This window comes from Bidens hawaiensis, unplaced genomic scaffold, assembly GCF_021521415.1.
Source record: "Bidens hawaiensis isolate Kalapana, Puna unplaced genomic scaffold, B.hawaiensis_p1.1 tig00002553_1, whole genome shotgun sequence".
Lineage (NCBI taxonomy): Eukaryota > Viridiplantae > Streptophyta > Magnoliopsida > Asterales > Asteraceae > Bidens > Bidens hawaiensis.
Genome location: NW_027491139.1, coordinates 2721206 through 2740733, shown reverse-complemented (window position 1 = coordinate 2740733; position 19528 = coordinate 2721206). Strand labels below are relative to the sequence as shown.

Sequence of the window (19528 nt, the reverse complement as noted above, 5' to 3'; positions counted from 1 at the left end):
AGAACAAGATGAGTGGCTTTAACACTTTGACCTTTCGGATTCTTCAGCTCCAATATCTTTGGCTCCGATAATTAGCTTCAAAATCTTTATTGAACAAACAAATAGAGTCTTTAGGAGGTTACGAGATAAAATCTAAAAAATATACATAACAAAAAATAAGCAACATTTGTATCATTAAAAAAAGGTTTAGATATAATAAGTAGAAGAATAACATGTTAAACTTTTCTAAACATTTTTAGAGGGTTAATTTAAACACATTTCTCAAACCGACCGCTATCAACTGAATTAGATGTTGTTGTAATACCTCAATCAAATCCAAATTATTACATGTGGATATCCAATGATGCGCACTTCCAAATGATCATCTCCACGATATCAGAGGCATCTTTCACACTTTTAAGGCACAACTGCACGCAAACCATGGTTGTCTGTTGAACAAGCATATGATCCACAATCCACATACCTTCTATAGAGAATACACTTTTAACACATAACTTCTTAATATTCAAATTAAAGGGATGACACATCCCTCACTGTAGCTCGAAAATGTAAAGTGTTAGTAAGAATGGAATGGAATGGAATTGAAATTCCAACTCCAACTAATTCAATCAGCCAAACACATCAAAAGATGAAATTCTAATTCTAATTCTAATTCTATTGAATTTTGCAAACCAAACCCACACTGAGTTCACAAAAATGGTAATTTAAGTTATGTTTTTATTTCTCAATGCTCAAACGGTTTGAATGTATACAACTTTTGTAGAACTCTATTAATTATTGCGAAAACTCAAGAAGTTACTTTTAAACAATATTTTTATAATTATTTTTATATGTTCATGTTTTTTTTGCTAGATCAAACAAAAGTAATATGTAGTTAGCGAGATTACATATATGTAATATATGAGATACATGTATAACTTTACAGGACATAATTATTTTATATGTTATTTTATGTTTGTTTGTTTATGTTTTTAATATTTTTCTAATAACGTGTCTAATCAAATTAAGCATAATTTTAGTAACTAAAACTATAAATATATATATATATAGAAAAGAGTTCAAATAAAAAGAAAGAGTTTCCTAAGAATGGTAAGAACCAATAGATTTTTGAAATGTGGCATTACAACATATGGTGAAAGAATAAATCTAGGAAACTATATCGGTTATAATGGCAAAAGAGTAATTATAGGAAACTATGACGGTTTTTGATAATTTTAAATCTCAACCATTGATTAACATGACCCAATGGTTGTGATTTATTCCTAGTCTTCCTAGAAAACTACTTGTTTTTAGGATAATCCTCCCATATATATATATATATATAGGTATCACCTGATTAACTTATATGTAAATTAACATATGAATCAGAACGTTAAAAAAGTCACAACCACAAACTTAGTAGCCAAACCGAACCTTTTGACATCGACCATTCCCGGTTAGCCAATGAAATAAAACATCGTTTGTGTTCATTTTTGTTCCTGAACCATTCATAAACTAGTTTATTTTCTTAACGAACGAACACACACAAGAAACCTCATTCGGCTAGGTGTATGTGAACCGTTCATTTGTCCGATAAAAACTTAACATACTACATAAACATAACTTTGTTCGGTTCGGTTCAATTCGATTCAGTTCAGTTCGATTGATTTTACAACCCTAAAAATAATAACACACACAAACTTGATATTATTATAAAAGGTAAATTCAGCATTTGCTATGTGGTGTTGTTATCCTTGCAGCAAATGAAATGAAATCTCCTCCTTGTTATTATTATTATTATTATTATTATTCAATCGGGGGGTTGGGTTATTAAACCCAAAAGATTCATTCATTCATTCGTTCGTTTGTTCAATAAACACAGACAGACACATATACACCTTCAGCTTGGTTATACTCCTCTGTTGCCCGTCAAATCAATCGATTGAAAGTGAAGGAAGATGGGGAAGAATCAGGCGTACAAGGCGATGCAAAGATCAAGGGTGGGCTCCACCTCTGGCGGCCCCGATGACGTGGAAGACGGCATGGTTTGTACCCTTCCATTCCATATTCAATTAGGTTACTTTTAATCATCTCTCTGTGTGTGCACTTAGGGTTTAGGTTTTTAGGGCTATAAGTGATTGATTTATGCTTGTAAGCTGGATTTGATATTCCATGGATTTGGGTGTTTCTGCTTCTCTCAAACCCTAACTCATTTTCGTATCAAAATTGTTTTATTAATTTATACTTTATGATTTATGCTGTTGGTTCAAGGTTTTCGCTTGTGTATTTACTATTTAGGATGGTTTGAATCCCCAAGTTTGAAAATTTATTCATATGTATTGCACTTGTTTTACTATTACTCGCATCTAGGCCTGTAAACGAACCAAACGTTTATAAACTGTTTGATAGGAAGTTCGTGGTTTTTAACAAACAACGAACATGAACACACGTTTTGTTTGTTCATTTATGTTCGTGAACATCAGTTTATGTCCGTTTGTTTATGTTTATTCATTTATGTTCATTGAAATTATAATAAATACCTAAGTAGTTATATTTATGTATATATAAACATAAAAGGAGCTTGTTTAAATTGTGGAGTCATGTAAAAGTTTGGTACAATCATGATTGATATTTTGAATGTATCATGTAAATCAAGCTGCTAATTTAGATGTGTTTTTGGATGAATTATGACGTATTGGACTTGTTAGTTTGTGTTCATTGATGCAAATTTATCTTCGTGTGCGTTTGTTTATGTTTGGTTAATTTTATGTTCGTTGGTGGTCGTTTATGTTTGTTCTTTTCTCCTTTGTTCTTTTAGGTTTGTTTGTTTCTGTTTTATGTTCTTGAACTGTTCATTTAGGTTTTAAATGTATGAACATGAACAAAAACATTTGTTTGATCATATGTTCGTATTCGATTAAAGTTTGATGAACAAACACAAGCATGCCCCTGTTGTGTTTGTTCGGTTCGTTTACAAGGCCTACTCGCATGCATATTTTCGTTAGTCATGTATTTTTTTTCTACTTTTGCACTGCATAATATAATACATGAGGGAAGTAGTATAGTGGGTTTTCTCTTTCTGATAAGAGAGTCGCAGGTGGATGGTTCATTTCATTCACCAGAGTGGCATGCAGCTCGTTTGGCCAGCCTCAAAACTTCACATACAGTTACCTGGGAAGAGTACAAAAAGAAGCAAAAGGTAACACCCTCAGTCTTGAACATGGTTTTACCACATATTATTCAGAATTTCAGATGCTAGTTTCAATAATCTTGCTTCCAAGTGATATTAAACAGCATTACTTCAGTTCTTATAATGGTCAGTTTTTTGTAAAATAAAATTACTTATATCAGATTTTACTATGGACATTATTAGGAAGAAGAAATGAAAAAAGGGGAGTTAGAAGCTGACAAAGATAGAATGATGAGAGAATATCGGGCTCAACTAGATGCAGAACGCGCAAGCAAGCTCGCCCATGGAAGAAACCATTCAAAATCTACCCATAAGAAGGGTATGTATGTATGTATGTGATACAGCGACTTAAATGTCTTCTGAATGATGTTTTACACTTTTACCTGCTTGTTTGCAGATAAGAAGAAGGATAAAGATATCAAGAAGCGAACCAACAAGAAGAGAAAGGTGCCATTCTTTACAAAACTTTGATTATTATTATTGTCTTCTTCTACTGTTTAAAGACTAACGACAGTCATCTGTTGTTGCATGCATATATAGCATTCGAGGGAGTCTTCAAGTTCCTCGTCATCTGAATCTGATTCAAGTAGTGATGATGATTCAAAAAGGTCAAGATCAAGGTCTAAAAAGAGGAAAGACAAAAGGCACAGGAGGTCAAAATCCAAGCATGAGGATGAGGTAGATGGCCCTTTGCCTCTTTCCAGGTTCTTTGGGAGCACAAAAGGCTGATTTATCGTATTTGTGTTTTCTTTGTTTTAATCAAATCAGAGGATGTTATATCAATCTGAACATCCACCTCTTCTTAATCATGTATTTTGTTGGCCCCAAGCGTGTTGTTACTTTTGCGGTTTGTATACTCATAATTCAAATAGCCGAGAGAATATTTCATCCAGCTTTTAATATCTCAGCATTTACATATGATACAAAACCAGGACCTGTTCCAGGATATGAGCATCACGCAGGCTGATGTTTGGCTAAAACATGACCAACTGAAATTGGTTCAAATTTGACCACTCTTTTTTACTTGATTTTTTATTGACCCCTTTTGCTAATAACATAAATGAATGCTTCAACCAAGCACAACCTTGGAAGTGGACAACTTGATGTGAAGGCTATTGATCCCATACAAATGATTTACAGTGCATATGAACCCCTTTTGTTATAGATGAACTCTACTTCAACCAAGTTACCATTCAAACTGATGTGGGCTTCAACAAATCAAGAGCAACACGGTTGGAGGCGTCAAGGCGGTGGTGTGGTTGTGCAGAAAGTGTCGTGTAGCGACATACTCTACATTGCTGGTGAGTTTTTTTTATGACAATAAACATGGAAAATATGGGGAGGGGTGACATTTAAGATTTGGGGTATAATACTCATACTGACTCTATTTTTCATATTTATAAACAAAATTACGCAACATATATAAGTAAAAACACAATGTACGTAAATAATCACGTCACATTTTATACATAATAATGCAGTAAGGAAGCATATTATAATAGTGGCAATGGAGAATGAACATGAATGAATTCATTACAATTACTAGTCACTACTCTGCTTCAGCTGGTGGTGGCTCATTACTAATCGGTTTGCCTTTGTTTCTGAGTTCGGCTATGGCCTCTTTCATTGCTTCCTTCCTCTTCTTGCTAGCTAATACCTTTTTCAACACACCACTTACATTCGGGTCGTTTTTCTCTATCGGGGGAGGCGGTGGAGGCCGCCTTGCGCCTGCTTCTGCACTCTTATTGCCACTTACAATGCTCAGCCCAAACACTGTACCAATCAACACATCCCTGCACCACCAATCAAACATTGAATGTTTTGTACATATTGACTTTTCAACAGACATGCAAAAACTCGTAATCACCTGCGAAGAACGGGTACATTCCGATGGGTGGCGAAAATCTTTTGAGATGGAGGAGGAGAGGTGGCTGCAACTGCAGCAGCAGGGGTTGGTGTTAATGACTGGGACATGATCATTTTGTGAGCTGAGGAAACTTGTTGATGGTTCTCTAATGAATTGACTAACCAAATTTGCAAATCCAAATTGGTGATGTGTTTGGTTATGGATAGGGTTGTACTACAGGTGGCATCACCTCATTGCTTTCTTTGTTATCCATATGGCTATAAACCAACATTCACTTTTCCCTTGACTAATAATAATCTGCCCCTTTAGCCTCTACCCCTGCACCATACACAACTAAACTAAACTATTCTACTGACAAGCATGTAGGAACATAAATAGAGCTGCATTTTTGTTGCCCTATGATTAGTTCTTTAACTTCTTAAAAATAGTTAAAATAAATACCTTATATATATATATGTATGTATGTGTGTTTTTTTTAAAATTAAAGTTAAATATTGTTCTATAAGAATGTTATGTCCTGTGATTTGTGATAGCTTTTATTTTATCGTGTGGTATCATTCTGTATACATGATCAGTAACAATATATTCCTTTTGATTATAATTACAAGTTTACAACATTAACATTAACATGTGAGTTGAATAATATGTCATTGTGATGATAATAACAAAATTAACACATGGGTTGAATAATGCCGACACATGATCATAAGTTCATAGTCGATGTTACATTTCGGTCTTGAATTACAATTTATAGCAAGAAACTTAATAGAATACAAATATACAACAATACTCTCATAAACTAATTTCCTATAATAAATTCAAATATAAATATAATAAATTTGTAGTTTTTTCAAAAATCGGATTTAAATAATCTCAGAATTAGACTATTGACAAATAACAGTCTCAACTAACGAGCTGGCTGCTGATGGTCACATATTTTAACATATTTGTTACCCACGAACCGTGACTGCCAAAAGCTTAACTCTGCTAGTCTTCGGTCGCCGACAAAATGTTTTTGAACGGAAAACTTTTTTTTGGACAGAAAACTCAACAATTTCGTCCTAAACCTCTTTTTAACCTTATTTCGGATCTTTAGAAACCTTTTTTTTATAGTAAAAGCTTCAATTATTGAGGTTGTCAGAACCTTAGAACCACCGTCGGAGTCAGTAGTGAAAGAAAGAGAGAGTCGCACAATCTCGATGATGGTGATGAACAACGGTCTGAGGCAAACCCAGTGAGCACTCAACTACTTAGATGGTGAATTAGGGCTTTGATGGCGGGGACGAATGTGTGTTCGTTGTACTTATCGGTTGTGAATCAAGCAAATCGCTAACACGCAAAAGGTTTCCATCGACAGTGGTGGTGGTGGTGGATGCTAGCGGTAGTGGTGTTCAGTTGAGTTTTATGGGGAAGTTAAGCTTCTGTTAGTCATGGCTCGTTAGAAACAAATATATTAAAAGATGAAATCGTTAGCAACCAACCCGTTACTTAAGACCGCTATATATCAATAGTCTAAATAGTTGAGATTATTTAAAGAGTTAATGGCCATTTTCGTCCCTGTGGTTTGCTACTTTCGCCACTTCAGTCCAAAGTTTGAAATTTTGTCAATTTAGTCCTCATAGATTTAAATCTTAGCCAATTACGTCCCATCCGCCTAACGTCATCCAGCGATGCCGTTAGTTTAAGGGGTATTTTTGTCTTTCTCCCTTTATTTTGAGTTAATGGTCATTTTCGTCCCTATGGTTTAATACTTTTTGCCACTTCAGTCCAAAGTTTGAAAATTTGTCAATTTAATGTTCAATTTAATTATTTTTTTTAATTTTTTTATTTATAACTCTTAAGAGCATAATCCAAGCCCAAAACAATCGAGTATAAACTTAAACATGTCTGCATTTACTCTATCAAAGACAGTAATCATGCCCCCTTCTCTCGTATTTAGTTTCTAGACGGTTCATAAACTCCCCCCCCCCCATGATGGAATTCAATGGTAAAGTGGTAAAAGCAATTCACTGAAACCGAATTGTACAGAAAAAACTAAAAATCATTTCTTTGATAAATGCATAATAGTTAGGGTTTAGAGACTAACATATCGTAATGAAAATCTTGGTCGAATTCAACTATTATACATTAATAAAAAAAAATGCTTCTTACTTTTTTATGTACAACTCGGTTTCAGGGAATTATCTTGGCCACTTTACCATTGAATTCCACCATATGGGAGAGTTTAGGAAATGTCTGGAAACTAAATACGAGGGGGTACGATTACTGTTGTCAACAGAGTAAATGCATACCTGTATTGGAGGTTGCTCGATGGTTTTTGGGCTTGGATTATGCTCTTCAGGGTTTTAGACAAAAAAAAAACTGAACCGAACATTAAATTGACAAAATTTCAAACTTTGGACTTAAGTGGCAAAAGTATCAAACCACATGGACGAAAATGACCATTCACTCAAAATAAAAGGGAGAAAGACAAAAATACCCTTAAACTAACGGCATAGCTGGATGCCGTTAGACGGATGAGACGTAATTGGCTAATATTTAAAACTATGAGGACTAAATTAACAAAATTGTAAATTTTGGACTGAAGTGACGAAAGTAACAAACGACATGGACGAAAATGGCTATTAACTCTTATTTAAATCTAATTCAAACTTTTATTTAATTTTGAACAGTCAGCTCATATTGTAGCCAATAGGAGTGGTGCGAGTGGCACCAAAAATCATCGTACAATAAATAAATAAATAAAGAAAGAAAAAAAAAGGATATGGTATTTGTGTAATTGTATCTGGATCAAAGTCAAGCATTGAAACAAACAACCTAAAAGAGGATAAAATAAAAGGCAGCATATACATACATACATACATACACCAACCTGAATCTCTTCTTCACTCATCAATCTGCTTAGTTTAATTGAATCCAATGGCTTCTTCTTCGTTGTTCCGCAACCACCTGCTTCTGCAACCTCTTTACAAACCCACCTTTCACACTGTCCAACCCACTCCTCGCTTTTCTCTCCGTTTCAACAAATCCTCTTCATCCTCCACCGGCGGCGCTTCAATCGTGTGTAAAGCGGTTTCTGTGACGCCTCAACTCGGTGCTCTTAACATCGCCGATGATGTCACCCAGGTCTTTTATTACCTTACCCTTTGATCGGAAATGGGGCTTAATTATTTCAGACTAGGGTTAAATTGAAGATTTGTTTAGGAGTGGATAATTTCATTAATAATAAATACTCTAGCCTACCTTGACTTTTTTTTATTAATAAAAATTTAGTCTTTTTTCTTTTTGGGATTATTTGAGGGTTACAATACACAAATTCTTCTGCTACTCATTTTCATGATAATATATGTATCATAAATAATCCTTAATGTATAAGCTTAAGCCTAGCTGCTAACAGTATTTTTTACCCCTATTGTTTATTCTTGTTATGATAATGCAGTTGATAGGGAAGACTCCAATGGTGTACTTGAATGACATTGCAAAGGGGTCGGTCGCTAATATCGCTGCCAAGCTTGAGATTATGGAGCCATGTTGCAGTGTCAAAGACAGGTGACAAATAACAAAACTGTTATGTGTTTAGACATCTATATGAAAGTTGAATCTGTAGGATGCTTGTTTTACGATATGATCTACGCATTATCCTTAGAATCTGATAGTAGTTGTGTGCCTTCTTTGAGACAGACTTTTTGGTTAATAAAAAGTCTTGATTTTTTTTTTGTCGACTCGTTTTCTCTTCTCTTCAAGCGTTTACTTGTATTTACAAATAGTAATATTGGTAATCACCTTTTTCTGGATTCAGGATCGGAAACAGTATGATAAATGATGCTGAAGAGAAAGGACTTATAACACCAGGGAAGGTAAAAAAAAAACATTTATTTACCATCATGCATATTTATGTCACACGATGAATTAAGTGCCAGTCATATATTGTCAATTGTATATGAAAAAAACGCACCCTGTGTTACGAAGGGTGTTTTGGATATGTCTATGTTTTAATTTGTTTACATTGGGTTGCAGAGTGTATTGGCTGAACCTACAAGTGGGAACACCGGTATTGGTCTTGCATTTATAGCTGCTTCAAAAGGGTATAAGCTGATATTGACGATGCCTGCATCGATGAGTTTTGAGAGAAGGGTTCTCCTAAAAGCATTTGGAGCCGATCTTGTTCTAACAGACTCTTCAAAGGGCATGAAAGGAGCAGTTCAGAAAGCTGAAGAAATAGTCAACTCCACACCCAATGCTTACATGCTTCAACAGTTTGATAATCCCGCCAACCCAAAGGTAAGGCCCCACAGATGTTAATTTTTTGTCCTAATAAACTGTTTTTTGTTTAGGACTTACATTCGAAGTTTTTTGCAGATTCATTTTGAGACAACTGGACCAGAGATCTGGGAAGACACAAATGGAAAAGTTGATATATTTGTTGCGGGAATTGGAACTGGTGGAACTATTTCGGGGGTTGGTCGATTCCTCAAGAATCAAAATCCTGATATTAAGGTTGTTAACTTCCTTAACGCTCCCAATAAAGTTTCGTAAGCTTTTCGGTTAAATTTTTATATTTACTGTTGAACAGGTTATTGGTGTGGAACCTACCGAGAGCAATATATTGTCTGGTGGAAAGCCAGGTGAGGTTCCTAAAGACTATTAGAGTTTGTTATTTTAAGTTGTATTTTCTTTTTCTAGAGATATTATGTGAAAAGTGCAGGCCCTCACAAAATTCAAGGGATTGGGGCAGGTTTTATACCAGGGAACTTGCATCAGGACGTGATTGATGAAGTCATAGAGGTCACTCTTTCTCTCTATCTAGCTTATGTCTTTACTCATTAATCTTATATATTTGGTCCAGATTTAGTACTTTATTGTTTTGGCATTTCTGACATGTTATTTACTTGCAGATTTCGAGTGATGAAGCTGTTGAGACTGCAAAGCAATTGGCACTCCAAGAAGGCTTGTTGGTAGGGAGGGGGTGGCTTTTTGTTTGTATGTTGTACTCGGATTTTGTGCACATGATTGACGTGTTTTATTTGTTTATATATTTTTTAGGTGGGCATCTCGTCTGGAGCGGCTGCTGCTGCTGCTATCAAGGTTGGAAAGAGACCTGAGAATGCAGGAAAACTCATTGCAGTACGCATCACTGCTTTAGGCACAATATGTGTGTTTATATATTATGTATGTATCGGGTAGAAAATAGGCAATCGCTTCTCGTATGCTATATGGTTGGTTGATACTGAGTGGTGGTAAATAGGTTTTAGGGTATGTTAAAAACTAAAAAAAATAATAATAATAAAGATAATGTTGATGGTAAGAAACGGAGACGTGTATTGCATGTTAATGGTTGGCTGTTTATGGGCAGGTTGTGTTTCCTAGCTTTGGTGAGCGATACCTATCCACGATTCTTTTCCAGTCAATTAGGGAAGAGGTTGAGGCAATGCAAGTTTCCTAGACTAGTCCGCGTGCTTGATTATGTTTAGATTTCATCAATCATGATTTATGAATTATGTTTTTACAATAAAGCATAGTCTGTGTTCTTTTAGACTTTGAAATAAATTATTTGCATCTATAATTTTGGACTTTCCTTGTATAATCTATTTCTGCGGATGTAATAGATGGAATCGGTATATTAGATACCGGAAAAAGTGACCCAAGTATCAACTTTTGGATTATTGTGGTGTTTTTTTTTATAATATGTTAGGTTATAAGTAACTTGTGGGTGGATCTTTATATGCTGAAGCTTATTTTGGATGTTTTAAATAGTTGAACTCGACCGAAATAGAATGCTACGGGTCACCATGTGCAGTTAAAAAAACAACAGTTAGCTCCACATTCTATCAGTTTCTTCTTTCTTCATGTGTTCATGAACTCAAGAATCAAGTTTCTCCTTAAGTGGTGTGGTTTAGATTTGAACATGTGGACCACATATCCACTGTGATGCTTTCAACTTTGTTTTATATATTGTTGGGTTACTCTTGCTAGGTTCAGGAAGTATTGACTTGTTTTTTTCAACAAACCCCACTTCACATTAAGTGGAGAGAGGATGACTTTTCCAAGAGCTTAAAAAGGATATTTCACCAACAAACAAATATATAGAAATTACAAACATACCAAGAGTGGCTATCAATTTGAAAAAAAGATTATCAACTTGAACATGGCCACAAAACCATCTATATTCTTGTATACGTATCTATATATACTATATAATAAATAAAAATACTAAGATGGCACATGACATCTATTTAGCAGTTAGCGCCAAAAAAATATCTTTTTCCCGTCCCTATCATATTAATAGTGAAAATCACAAAATCAAATTGATGTGACTTTTCTTATCTACTATAATTCCATGAATTAATAATACGTATTTATGTTTTAAAATGATTTTAAAAAAACATCAAGTGAGTAAACATTATTATAAGAGTATAGTTCCCGAAATGATGACAGGCCAGTGGCACTAATTTATAATCTAAATCTTTTATAACTAAATATTGAATATTTAATTTAATATAACTTTTATTTAACAAATAAGACATAAGTTTCTAGCCTAATATAATATAACCAGAAATAAAGATTTAATAGCATGGTTGATCACTATGCTTTGAATCACATAACTAGAGTCTCTAATTGAAGCCAATGACCTTCTGGTCCAATGGTCGAATGGTATGAGGGTGATTGTTAAAACATGATATTTATTGTTTTAAGTTTAAAATTTGACTTAAGGGGGTTTTCTTATAGTGATGAGTTTTTCTTTTAATGATGTTCTTTGATGAGTCAAACCTGAAACGTCAAAAGCAGTATGGTTGATTGAAATCTCGTCTTAGTAAGACTTACTCGAATATTTAGAATAGTTTCAAACATTATTAAAAAAAAAGAAAAAGAAAAAAGAGGTCCCAACCCAACTCATTGAGAATACATCTTGGAAACATTTAATTTCATATTTACACATTTTAGTTACAATCAAAATAATTTATAGGAAAATGATTTGTATAATTAATTATGATTTGTTGGCAAATAACATGTCCCAACATGGCGCTAACGGTTTCATTATTTGTTCCTAACACGCCGCGACTAAAAGAAGCTTTAATTTCAATAGTCTCTGGTTGCCATGAAAACATTTTTGTGAGAAAACTCAACCTTTGGCCATAAAACTCATCATGAACACCACCACCCCTAACATCCGCCACCATCATCATCACCACCACTGTCGCCGGATCCCTTATGCGTGTTAGGGATTTGCCTGATTCTCAACCGATCAGACCAACAACAACCGTCCATCCCCGTTGTCAGAGCCTTAATTCGTGTCTAAGTGATTGGGTGCTCGTTGGATTTGCCTCAAATCGTCACCCATCACCATCACAGAGCTAATGCGGCCCTCTTCTTCTACAACTGCCAACTCCAATGATGGTATTTCGGGTTCTGAAAAACTCAATAATTATGCTTTTACTAGAAAAAAGGTTCATAAATGATTCTTCTAATGTTACAAAGTGGTTTGAGACGAAAATGTTGACTTTTGTTCCAAAAAAAAGAGTTTCCGACAATTGGAGACTCATGAAGTTAAGCTTCTATTAGTCGAAGCTCGTTGGAAACAAAGATGTTAATTTTCTTTCTAACAGATATAAAAAACTATCTAAAAAAACACAAATCCTAAATTATCATAATTGCAAGTGAATAAGTAGTTTCCAAATCAATCTAAAACACTTCATTGAGATTATATTGAAATCCAATTTTCCAAACATTTGTTTCGCATTGTGTTTTTATAAAGAAACGCATCCTTTTATTTTCCACGATGGGAATCAGTTATAGTGCAGCAATGGCGGATACTACTACTGCAAGCTGCCGTAACCTACCAAGCCTCCTATCCTCTTTCGTGGACACGTTCGTTGACTTCTGCGTGACGGACGGCATGTTCTTGCCTCCTCCGGACCCCTGTCCCGAACCCCACGCTTTCCACACTTCCAACCCTAACCCTAACCCTAACCCTAACCGCCTCATTGCAATCGGTGACCTCCACGGCGACCTTCTCAAATCCAAACAGTCCCTCCGTCTCGCTGGACTCATCGACTCCAACGATTCCTGGTCCGGCGGCTCCTCCACCCTCGTCCAGGTTGGCGACGTCCTCGACCGCGGCGGTCAGGAACTCAAAATCCTTTACTTCCTTGAGAAACTCAAACGACAGGTATTTTATTTTATTTTACATTATGTTAAACCCTGGTTATAATAATTGTTAATATTAATACAATTAGGTATGGACAAGGGCGTGTTTGTGTTTGTGTTCGTTCATTTAACTTTAAACGTACACGAACATGATACCTTAATTGAATAGATATTTGTGTTCATGTTCATGCTCGTTTGTTTAAAATCTAAACAAACATAAATGAACAAATATAAAACTAGTAAGTAGGTCACTCATCCAGATAATAATTAATTATTTTCTAATAATGGCTAAACGAACAACGAAACATGTGTTCATGTTCATTTGTTTAATGTTTGTTCGTTTATTAAATAAACGGACATAAATGAACTTCCTGCTGAACTTTCGGTTCATTTACAGGCAAACATGTTATAATATATATATATTTAGCTTTTATGCCTTCAATGTATTTCATGTTTTATACCTTCACTTCCACTGCATTCTTGAGCTTTTTATTTAAGGGATTGGAAAAGAAAAGATAAGAAAACTTTTCTTTTTTCATTCTTGAGTTTTTTCATTAAAAGAAAAGAAAGAGAATGGAAGAAAAAGCTAAGCCTTTTTTCCTTCAAAACTTTCCTGCCAAATATGGCCGGATTGTGAAGGAAAGTTTATATCCCATTACCATATTACCAATTTACCCTATCTTAATTCTCTTTTCCATGTTGCTACGAGGACATAATTGTAAAGTTACAATTTTTTTCCTATCTTTTCCTTCCAATCTAACTCAAGAATGTAATAAATACTTTCTTTTCTTTTCTTTTATTTTAACTCGAGAATGCCTTTTAAGTATATAATTTCTTTTCCTTTTTTCCTCTATCCAATCTTATCATTTCTTTTCCTTGTATTTTAAACCCGAGAATGCAGTGTTCATATATATGTAGTTCTAAGCCAAAATTTTAGCACAAGTTTGGTTTTGGTTATTAACCGAACCGAAACCTGCCAAACTAACCGAATAAACCAAACGGATTAACCAAAAACTGATTGATTAATAAAATAGATTAACCGATGACTTTGGTTTCGGTTTAGGCTAATAACTGAACCGAAGTAAACCAAACTGTGCACGCCCCGTGAATCACACCATTATATACACACACTTAAGAGTTTCTACTACAGGCCGTCAAGTCTGGTGGCAATGTGATCACCATGAACGGCAATCACGAAATTATGAACGTGGATGGCGATTTCAGGTACGTGACTCCATCGGGTCTTGAGGAGTTCAAGAAATGGGCTTATTGGTTCTGTGTTGGTAACAGCATCAAGAGTTTGTGTGATGGGTTGGAAAAGCCCAAGGATTTGTATGATGGGATTCCTTGGAGTTTTCATGGTGTTAAAAAGGAGTACGTGGCAGGTTTTAGGTCTCGGATCGCTGCATTGAGGCCTAAGGGTCCGATAGCAAGTAGGTTTTTATCGAAGAATCTGACTGTAGTAGTGGTGGGTGAGTCTGTGTTTGTTCATGGGGGGATCTTGCCGATTCATGTTGTTTACGGGTTGGAACGGATTAACCAAGAGGTTCGGGATTGGATTAGCGGGTTGAAAGAGAGGGTGACGTCGAGCTTGGTAAGGGGGAGGAATTCTCTTGTTTGGTTGAGGATATATTCCAACGAATTGATTAAAGATTGCGATTGTAGCACGCTTGAGCATGTGCTTTCGACGATTCCAGGGGCTAGAAGGATGATCATGGGACATACCATTCAAGAGCGTGGGATAAACGGTGTGTGCGATAACAAGGCGCTGAGGATTGATGTGGGTATGTCCAATGGGTGCATAAATGGGTTGCCTGAGGTTCTAGAGATCAGCAAAGAGTCCGGGGTAAGAATCCTCACAACAAACCCTTTCAGTGTGTATCAGACTGTTGATGTCCCTGTCACTATTCCTGTCCCTGTCCCTAAACAAGTGCGGGTCGAGGCGTAGATAGTAAAATACACATTCCTTCCTATTGTTTTCAGTCATTGTTTATACTCAGGCATGAATGATTTCTCTCCTGTATTGGATTTTAAATAGCAATTTTTTAATCATGATGTTTGATTAAATTTGTTTCTGGGTTTATTATGTTTGATTCTTGACAGCTGAGTCACTTATTTCCGGTGGGAGTGAATGGGAAGTATTTGACTACTCGGACTCATTGTAACTAAACCATGATTATAAAGGACTAATAACTGTAACTAAAACTCGTCAACACGCCTCAATAGGTTGGAGCATGTATGTTTATTATGCCCTGACTTGTTACAATAATTCTTTTAGACAAATGATCATTGATCATGTTGCATCTGAAACTACTACAATATCACTGGATTTTGATACTTGGATGTTTCACCCAATGACAAACTGTAATTAACACTAAACAATGATTAAATAAGTATTAATAATTATATTAACACTCCAAATCTTAATAAACATACATTAATCAATTTATTGGCTGTGAATTTCTACCCACCATCACACAAAAAATTATTATTTTTTTATTAACACACATTAGTACTCTCCCTGATCAATCAATACATCCATCATATATAGTAAAAACACCATACACCCTGTTAAAATAACACAATCAGCAAAAAAAAAAAAAAAAAAAAACAAACCATAACAAAAAAATCACACAAATCTGTTAAAAGGTTTCCTTCCAAGTGAAGAATCCATGCTGAAATCCCCTACAGAACGGGCGCTGTTTGGCGTAAAAGGAAATGAAAGCCTCCTTTTAGATGTGTCACTACAACTACCAGGAGTGGTCGGGGTGCCACACCGCTCCTTAGGATTGCTTGTTGGTCTTGCTTTAGCTCTTGTTGATGCGGTAGGACTCATGTAGTGGGGAACTGAAAACGGTGGGCAGCTTCGTAAGCTATCATCATCCTTCATTGAGTAAAGAGAAGCTGCTTTTCGTGCTTTCATAAATCGGTTTGTGGAACTTGATGACATTGGTGTAGTAGGTCTGTCAAGCTGCTTGTGTGTTGACCTAGAAGGCGTGGTTGCAAACTGATGATTCTTTAGAGTAGCGGTTGTATGGTAAGGTAGTTGATGTTGTAACCACTTCCACCACCAGGGGAGATTATGAGTTGCTGTCGGTGTGCCTTTTGATAACTGAAGGAAAGTATGTTAGAATCAGAAGCTGGATTTTGAAAGACGGTGTTGATGTAATACCTGGTGAGAATATGCATATGCCATGGCTCTTTCTCTCTTAATCAACGCGTCCGCTTTTCTCTGCAACCGTGCTTCTCTTTCCTCTTTTGTAACCAAGCTACCGTCCCAGTGTTCCTCTGACTACATCATATACAACCAACAAACTCATAAATCACCGTGGAAGTGTAAATACAGAAGAGCGTGTATTTTTAGAATGAAAGGCCAAGTACTTGATTTTGAGAATTGCTGCTGTCAGGTTGCGGTTTGAGTGCTTGGTTCTCTAGCATTTGGACTCTTCGTGACTGAATTTGTGTTTGGACTCTGATCAACAGCTGCATCTGCTTCATGGCATTGACTGTTTGTCGCTTCACGCTTATACTTGTTACAACCTTTTGAAACCTACCAAGGCCTGTCAAATTCCGTGTGTTCTTCCTTGCCTGTACGTACATACAACCATCATTTTAATGCTTTACTTCATGAGGCAAAATTGGTGTATGTAACAAATGTTGAGATCAGTTTTGAAGTTTCAAGGAAAATGGTGATTCTTCATTGCAGTTGAGCTTTAGACTAATGGATGGATAGGCTGTATAAGTTAATGCTTACCGTATAGCCTCTATAGACGGCCTGGATCCTGGTAGCTGAAAGGTGGCGTTGCTGCAACGTTGGTTCCGGTGTGTGACTAACTTTAGGAGGAGAAGTGATTCTTGGAGGTGAAGTAAGCCTCTTTGGTGGAGGAGATACATGCCTTCTAGATGATGAAGAAGAAGGTTGAGCTTGAGCTTGCGGTTTTGGTGGTTGTGGTTGTGACTGTGGTTGTGGTGGTGATTGTGATTGTGGTTGTGATTGTGTTTGTGGTGGTGGTGGCGACGGTGGTGGTTGTGGTGGTGGCGGCGGTGGTGGTGCTTGTGGTTGTGATTCTGGTTGTGATTGTGATTGTGTAGTAGGGGCGTATACATTATGTTGGTCAGTTTCCTCCAAGATCTGTTCAATACTGCTTGGCTCTCGGAAAAAGGGAAAGAATGATCCACGTTTCAACCTTCCTCGGCCCTTCCGACTTTTCTTGTGACCTTCCTGCAGCACAACACAACGTAACGCTATAGTAACTAATCAGTAAACACAAAACAAAAATGCTACAATGTATTAATTAATAAACTAATTTGAGAAGAAGAGAGTGTTACCACCATTTGAGTAACTAAAAAAGGCTACTTACATTGGAGTTGCAGGCAACAAGCCTCTTAATTGCCAAAATCCAAGTGGCCTTCTTTCCCATGTTCCCAGCATTACTTTCCTACCCTGTAAAGCCACTGCGATCATATCAAAACGCACAAAAAGTAATAATTACAAAGAAAAGTAAAAGAATTTTTAATTAAATATGTGACCTCTCTCAGCAACAAAATCTTGGGCTATAATTTATTTATGAAGCAGCCTACTGCTTACTTCTGTTTAACTTGTTCAATTTCTGGTAGGTTTATTTTGTAACTACTTGCTTCTATATAAATTAAGGTTGGTTATCCACTTCAGATTCCCAATTTTGTAAGTAAAGCAAAATTAGTTCTAGAATATGATGCTATATATGAGTTGGGTAGATAAGCATAGATCTTTGAAAATCATTCATGTACAACATATAATTTACATCTTACAATATCTATGGTAAAATAAGCAAAATCATAATTATAATAAACTGAGAATACAGAAAGTAAAGGTTAAGATTACCTTAAATATGGATGAAAGAAGAAGAAATCAACAATCTGTGTTTCAAGTCTGGAAGATAAGAGAAAGAAAGAAAGAAAGACTAATTTAATTATTTATTTTTCTTTATGGGAGGCCACCAGCAGCACCCAGACTTAAAAGTATTTAAGAAGGTGCAATTAGTGTTTTACTTTTACATTACATTATATAATATTATATCATCATCAACAGTGTCAACATGGGGCCCACAACATAAACAGACGTCTAGTGGAGACTGGGCTTCTGTTTGAAAATTCTTGCCTTTTTTATAATTTTTATTTTATAAAAATATAAATAAAAGTAGGTGGACATCTGTTCCTGTAAAGTAGTTTGCTCGGTTGCTGCTGCTGGTGTGGTCCATATAAATATATACAGTAATTGATTAATTTGCAGCCATCCATAACCTTAATTTAATACAGCCAAAATACATACCTTTTTCATTTTATTTCTTTCTTTCTTTTTTGTTTGTTATTTATTTCCAAACAAAACTACAAAAGGCAGGTATTTTCTTTTGTTCACATTTATAAAAATACATATATAGCTCTCATACTTTAAATAGTAAAACTTTATAGTAAATAGTGAGTGTATGTTTATAACGTAATTTAAGTAGGGAATTTTAATGAGTAAAAGTGGATACACAATGCGTAAGTTACGACTGTATAAAAATATATCAAAACTGAAGAAAAATGATTTTATAAAGAGGTGAATAGCCAAAGCAAGAAGAAATTTGATTAGTTATTGGTTTATGTAATATAAATGTGACTCATTGACTTATAAATCACTCATGGAAATTGGAATGCCGTGCAAGCAAGCACATCTCCTATTTTCATATTCCTAGAGACACAAAATGTTATTAATATTAAACAAACACCAACAACCCAACCTAGTACTCATCCAGGAACAAGAATAAAAATCAATAATGTTCCTACTTCCATCATAAATTATAAATACATCCATTAGCAGTAGCACCTTATCTTTCTATTATATTTTACAAAGCTTACACACATAACATATTATTATGTGCTATCTTAGATTTACCAGTACCGGTACCAGCTTTGTTCTTTCTTTCGGCAATAAAAAAATAAAAAAAAAATCATATGTTTCACAACAATGCATTAAGATAACAATAAAGCTAATTAAATCCAACCTCATCTTTGATGTCTCAATAACACATTTTCAATCAATCAAGTAAACCACAATCTGTATGCTAACATTTCTCCAGTTGCATCAACTTATCTCCCGCAATGTAACGGGTAATCTTACAACCAACTTTGGTTACAAAAACAACAGATCGATGCTTAGTCCTCCAATTGATCAGGAAGAATTCGCATTTCCATAACAAGAATTATCTGCGGCTTGTGAAGGGAGGCCGCCTTCAGTGCTTTGAGGGATATGAAAACCAAACTGAGTGATAATCTGCGCTTCAAACAGGTCTACATTCTTGGAGATAACCACACCAAGTTGAGCT

General features: G+C 35.5%; 5 protein-coding genes across 6 annotated transcripts; 3 read left to right on the top strand and 2 right to left on the bottom strand.

Moving 5' to 3' along the window:
- Positions 1-1746: 1746 nt before the first annotated feature.
- Positions 1747-4087, top strand: LOC143620213 (uncharacterized). The gene is made up of 5 exons (XM_077091948.1): positions 1747-2024; positions 3077-3178; positions 3353-3488; positions 3567-3616; positions 3710-4087. The coding sequence occupies exons 1-5, from the start codon at positions 1938-1940 to the stop codon at positions 3896-3898; spliced, it is 564 nt and encodes a 187-aa protein (XP_076948063.1). The 5' UTR covers positions 1747-1937; the 3' UTR covers positions 3899-4087.
- A 522-nt stretch (positions 4088-4609) lies between these two features.
- LOC143620388 (uncharacterized) lies at positions 4610-5242 on the bottom strand. Its single transcript, XM_077092097.1, has 2 exons — positions 5037-5242; positions 4610-4962 (listed from the first exon to the last, which is right to left on the bottom strand). Exons 1-2 carry the CDS (start codon positions 5147-5149, stop codon positions 4719-4721), a joined length of 357 nt encoding a protein of 118 aa, XP_076948212.1. The 5' UTR covers positions 5150-5242; the 3' UTR covers positions 4610-4718.
- A 2620-nt stretch (positions 5243-7862) lies between these two features.
- On the top strand, positions 7863-10697 carry LOC143620387 (cysteine synthase-like). Of its 2 annotated transcripts, none has more exons than XM_077092095.1 (10): positions 7863-8162; positions 8476-8585; positions 8836-8893; positions 9054-9317; positions 9396-9533; positions 9610-9661; positions 9742-9821; positions 9932-9991; positions 10080-10160; positions 10390-10697. In XM_077092095.1, exons 1-10 carry the CDS (start codon positions 7956-7958, stop codon positions 10477-10479), a joined length of 1140 nt encoding a protein of 379 aa, XP_076948210.1. In that variant the 5' UTR covers positions 7863-7955; the 3' UTR covers positions 10480-10697. The 2 variants fall into 2 exon arrangements, with proteins under 2 accessions (XP_076948210.1, XP_076948211.1); XM_077092096.1 differs by lacking the exon at positions 10390-10697 and adding an exon at positions 10351-10383 and having other exon boundaries at positions 10080-10205.
- A 2140-nt stretch (positions 10698-12837) lies between these two features.
- Positions 12838-15214, top strand: LOC143620212 (shewanella-like protein phosphatase 2). Its single transcript, XM_077091947.1, has 2 exons — positions 12838-13203; positions 14332-15214. The coding sequence occupies exons 1-2, from the start codon at positions 12838-12840 to the stop codon at positions 15127-15129; spliced, it is 1164 nt and encodes a 387-aa protein (XP_076948062.1). The 3' UTR covers positions 15130-15214.
- A 489-nt stretch (positions 15215-15703) lies between these two features.
- On the bottom strand, positions 15704-18195 carry LOC143620386 (protein IQ-DOMAIN 13-like). Its single transcript, XM_077092093.1, has 6 exons — positions 18046-18195; positions 17543-17625; positions 16936-17403; positions 16563-16769; positions 16354-16473; positions 15704-16293 (listed from the first exon to the last, which is right to left on the bottom strand). The coding sequence occupies exons 2-6, from the start codon at positions 17600-17602 to the stop codon at positions 15811-15813; spliced, it is 1338 nt and encodes a 445-aa protein (XP_076948208.1). The 5' UTR covers positions 17603-17625; positions 18046-18195; the 3' UTR covers positions 15704-15810.
- Between the last annotated feature and the right edge of the window lie 1333 nt (positions 18196-19528).

What these genes read in the sequence shown, in the direction of transcription:
- LOC143620387 (XM_077092095.1), top strand. Translation starts at nt 7,956, where the DNA reads ATGGCTTCTTCTTCGTTGTTCCGCAACCACCTGCTTCTGCAACCTCTT. An exon ending in GACTTATAACACCAGGGAAG is followed by an intron (nt 8,894 to 9,053) that starts GTAAAAAAAAAA and finishes ATTGGGTTGCAG; the next exon opens with AGTGTATTGGCTGAACCTAC. An exon ending in ATAATCCCGCCAACCCAAAG is followed by an intron (nt 9,318 to 9,395) that starts GTAAGGCCCCAC and finishes AGTTTTTTGCAG; the next exon opens with ATTCATTTTGAGACAACTGG.
- LOC143620386 (XM_077092093.1), bottom strand. Translation starts at nt 17,602, where the DNA reads ATGGGAAAGAAGGCCACTTGGATTTTGGCAATTAAGAGGCTTGTTGCC. An exon ending in GCAGCAATTCTCAAAATCAA is followed by an intron (nt 16,474 to 16,562) that starts GTACTTGGCCTT and finishes TATATGATGTAG; the next exon opens with TCAGAGGAACACTGGGACGG. An exon ending in CATATGCATATTCTCACCAG is followed by an intron (nt 16,294 to 16,353) that starts GTATTACATCAA and finishes ACTTTCCTTCAG; the next exon opens with TTATCAAAAGGCACACCGAC.
- LOC143620388 (XM_077092097.1), bottom strand. Translation starts at nt 5,149, where the DNA reads ATGATCATGTCCCAGTCATTAACACCAACCCCTGCTGCTGCAGTTGCA. An exon ending in AATGTACCCGTTCTTCGCAG is followed by an intron (nt 4,963 to 5,036) that starts GTGATTACGAGT and finishes TTGGTGGTGCAG; the next exon opens with GGATGTGTTGATTGGTACAG.
- LOC143620212 (XM_077091947.1), top strand. Translation starts at nt 12,838, where the DNA reads ATGGCGGATACTACTACTGCAAGCTGCCGTAACCTACCAAGCCTCCTA. An exon ending in TTGAGAAACTCAAACGACAG is followed by an intron (nt 13,204 to 14,331) that starts GTATTTTATTTT and finishes TTTCTACTACAG; the next exon opens with GCCGTCAAGTCTGGTGGCAA.
- LOC143620213 (XM_077091948.1), top strand. Translation starts at nt 1,938, where the DNA reads ATGGGGAAGAATCAGGCGTACAAGGCGATGCAAAGATCAAGGGTGGGC. An exon ending in AGTACAAAAAGAAGCAAAAG is followed by an intron (nt 3,179 to 3,352) that starts GTAACACCCTCA and finishes GGACATTATTAG; the next exon opens with GAAGAAGAAATGAAAAAAGG. An exon ending in GAACCAACAAGAAGAGAAAG is followed by an intron (nt 3,617 to 3,709) that starts GTGCCATTCTTT and finishes ATGCATATATAG; the next exon opens with CATTCGAGGGAGTCTTCAAG.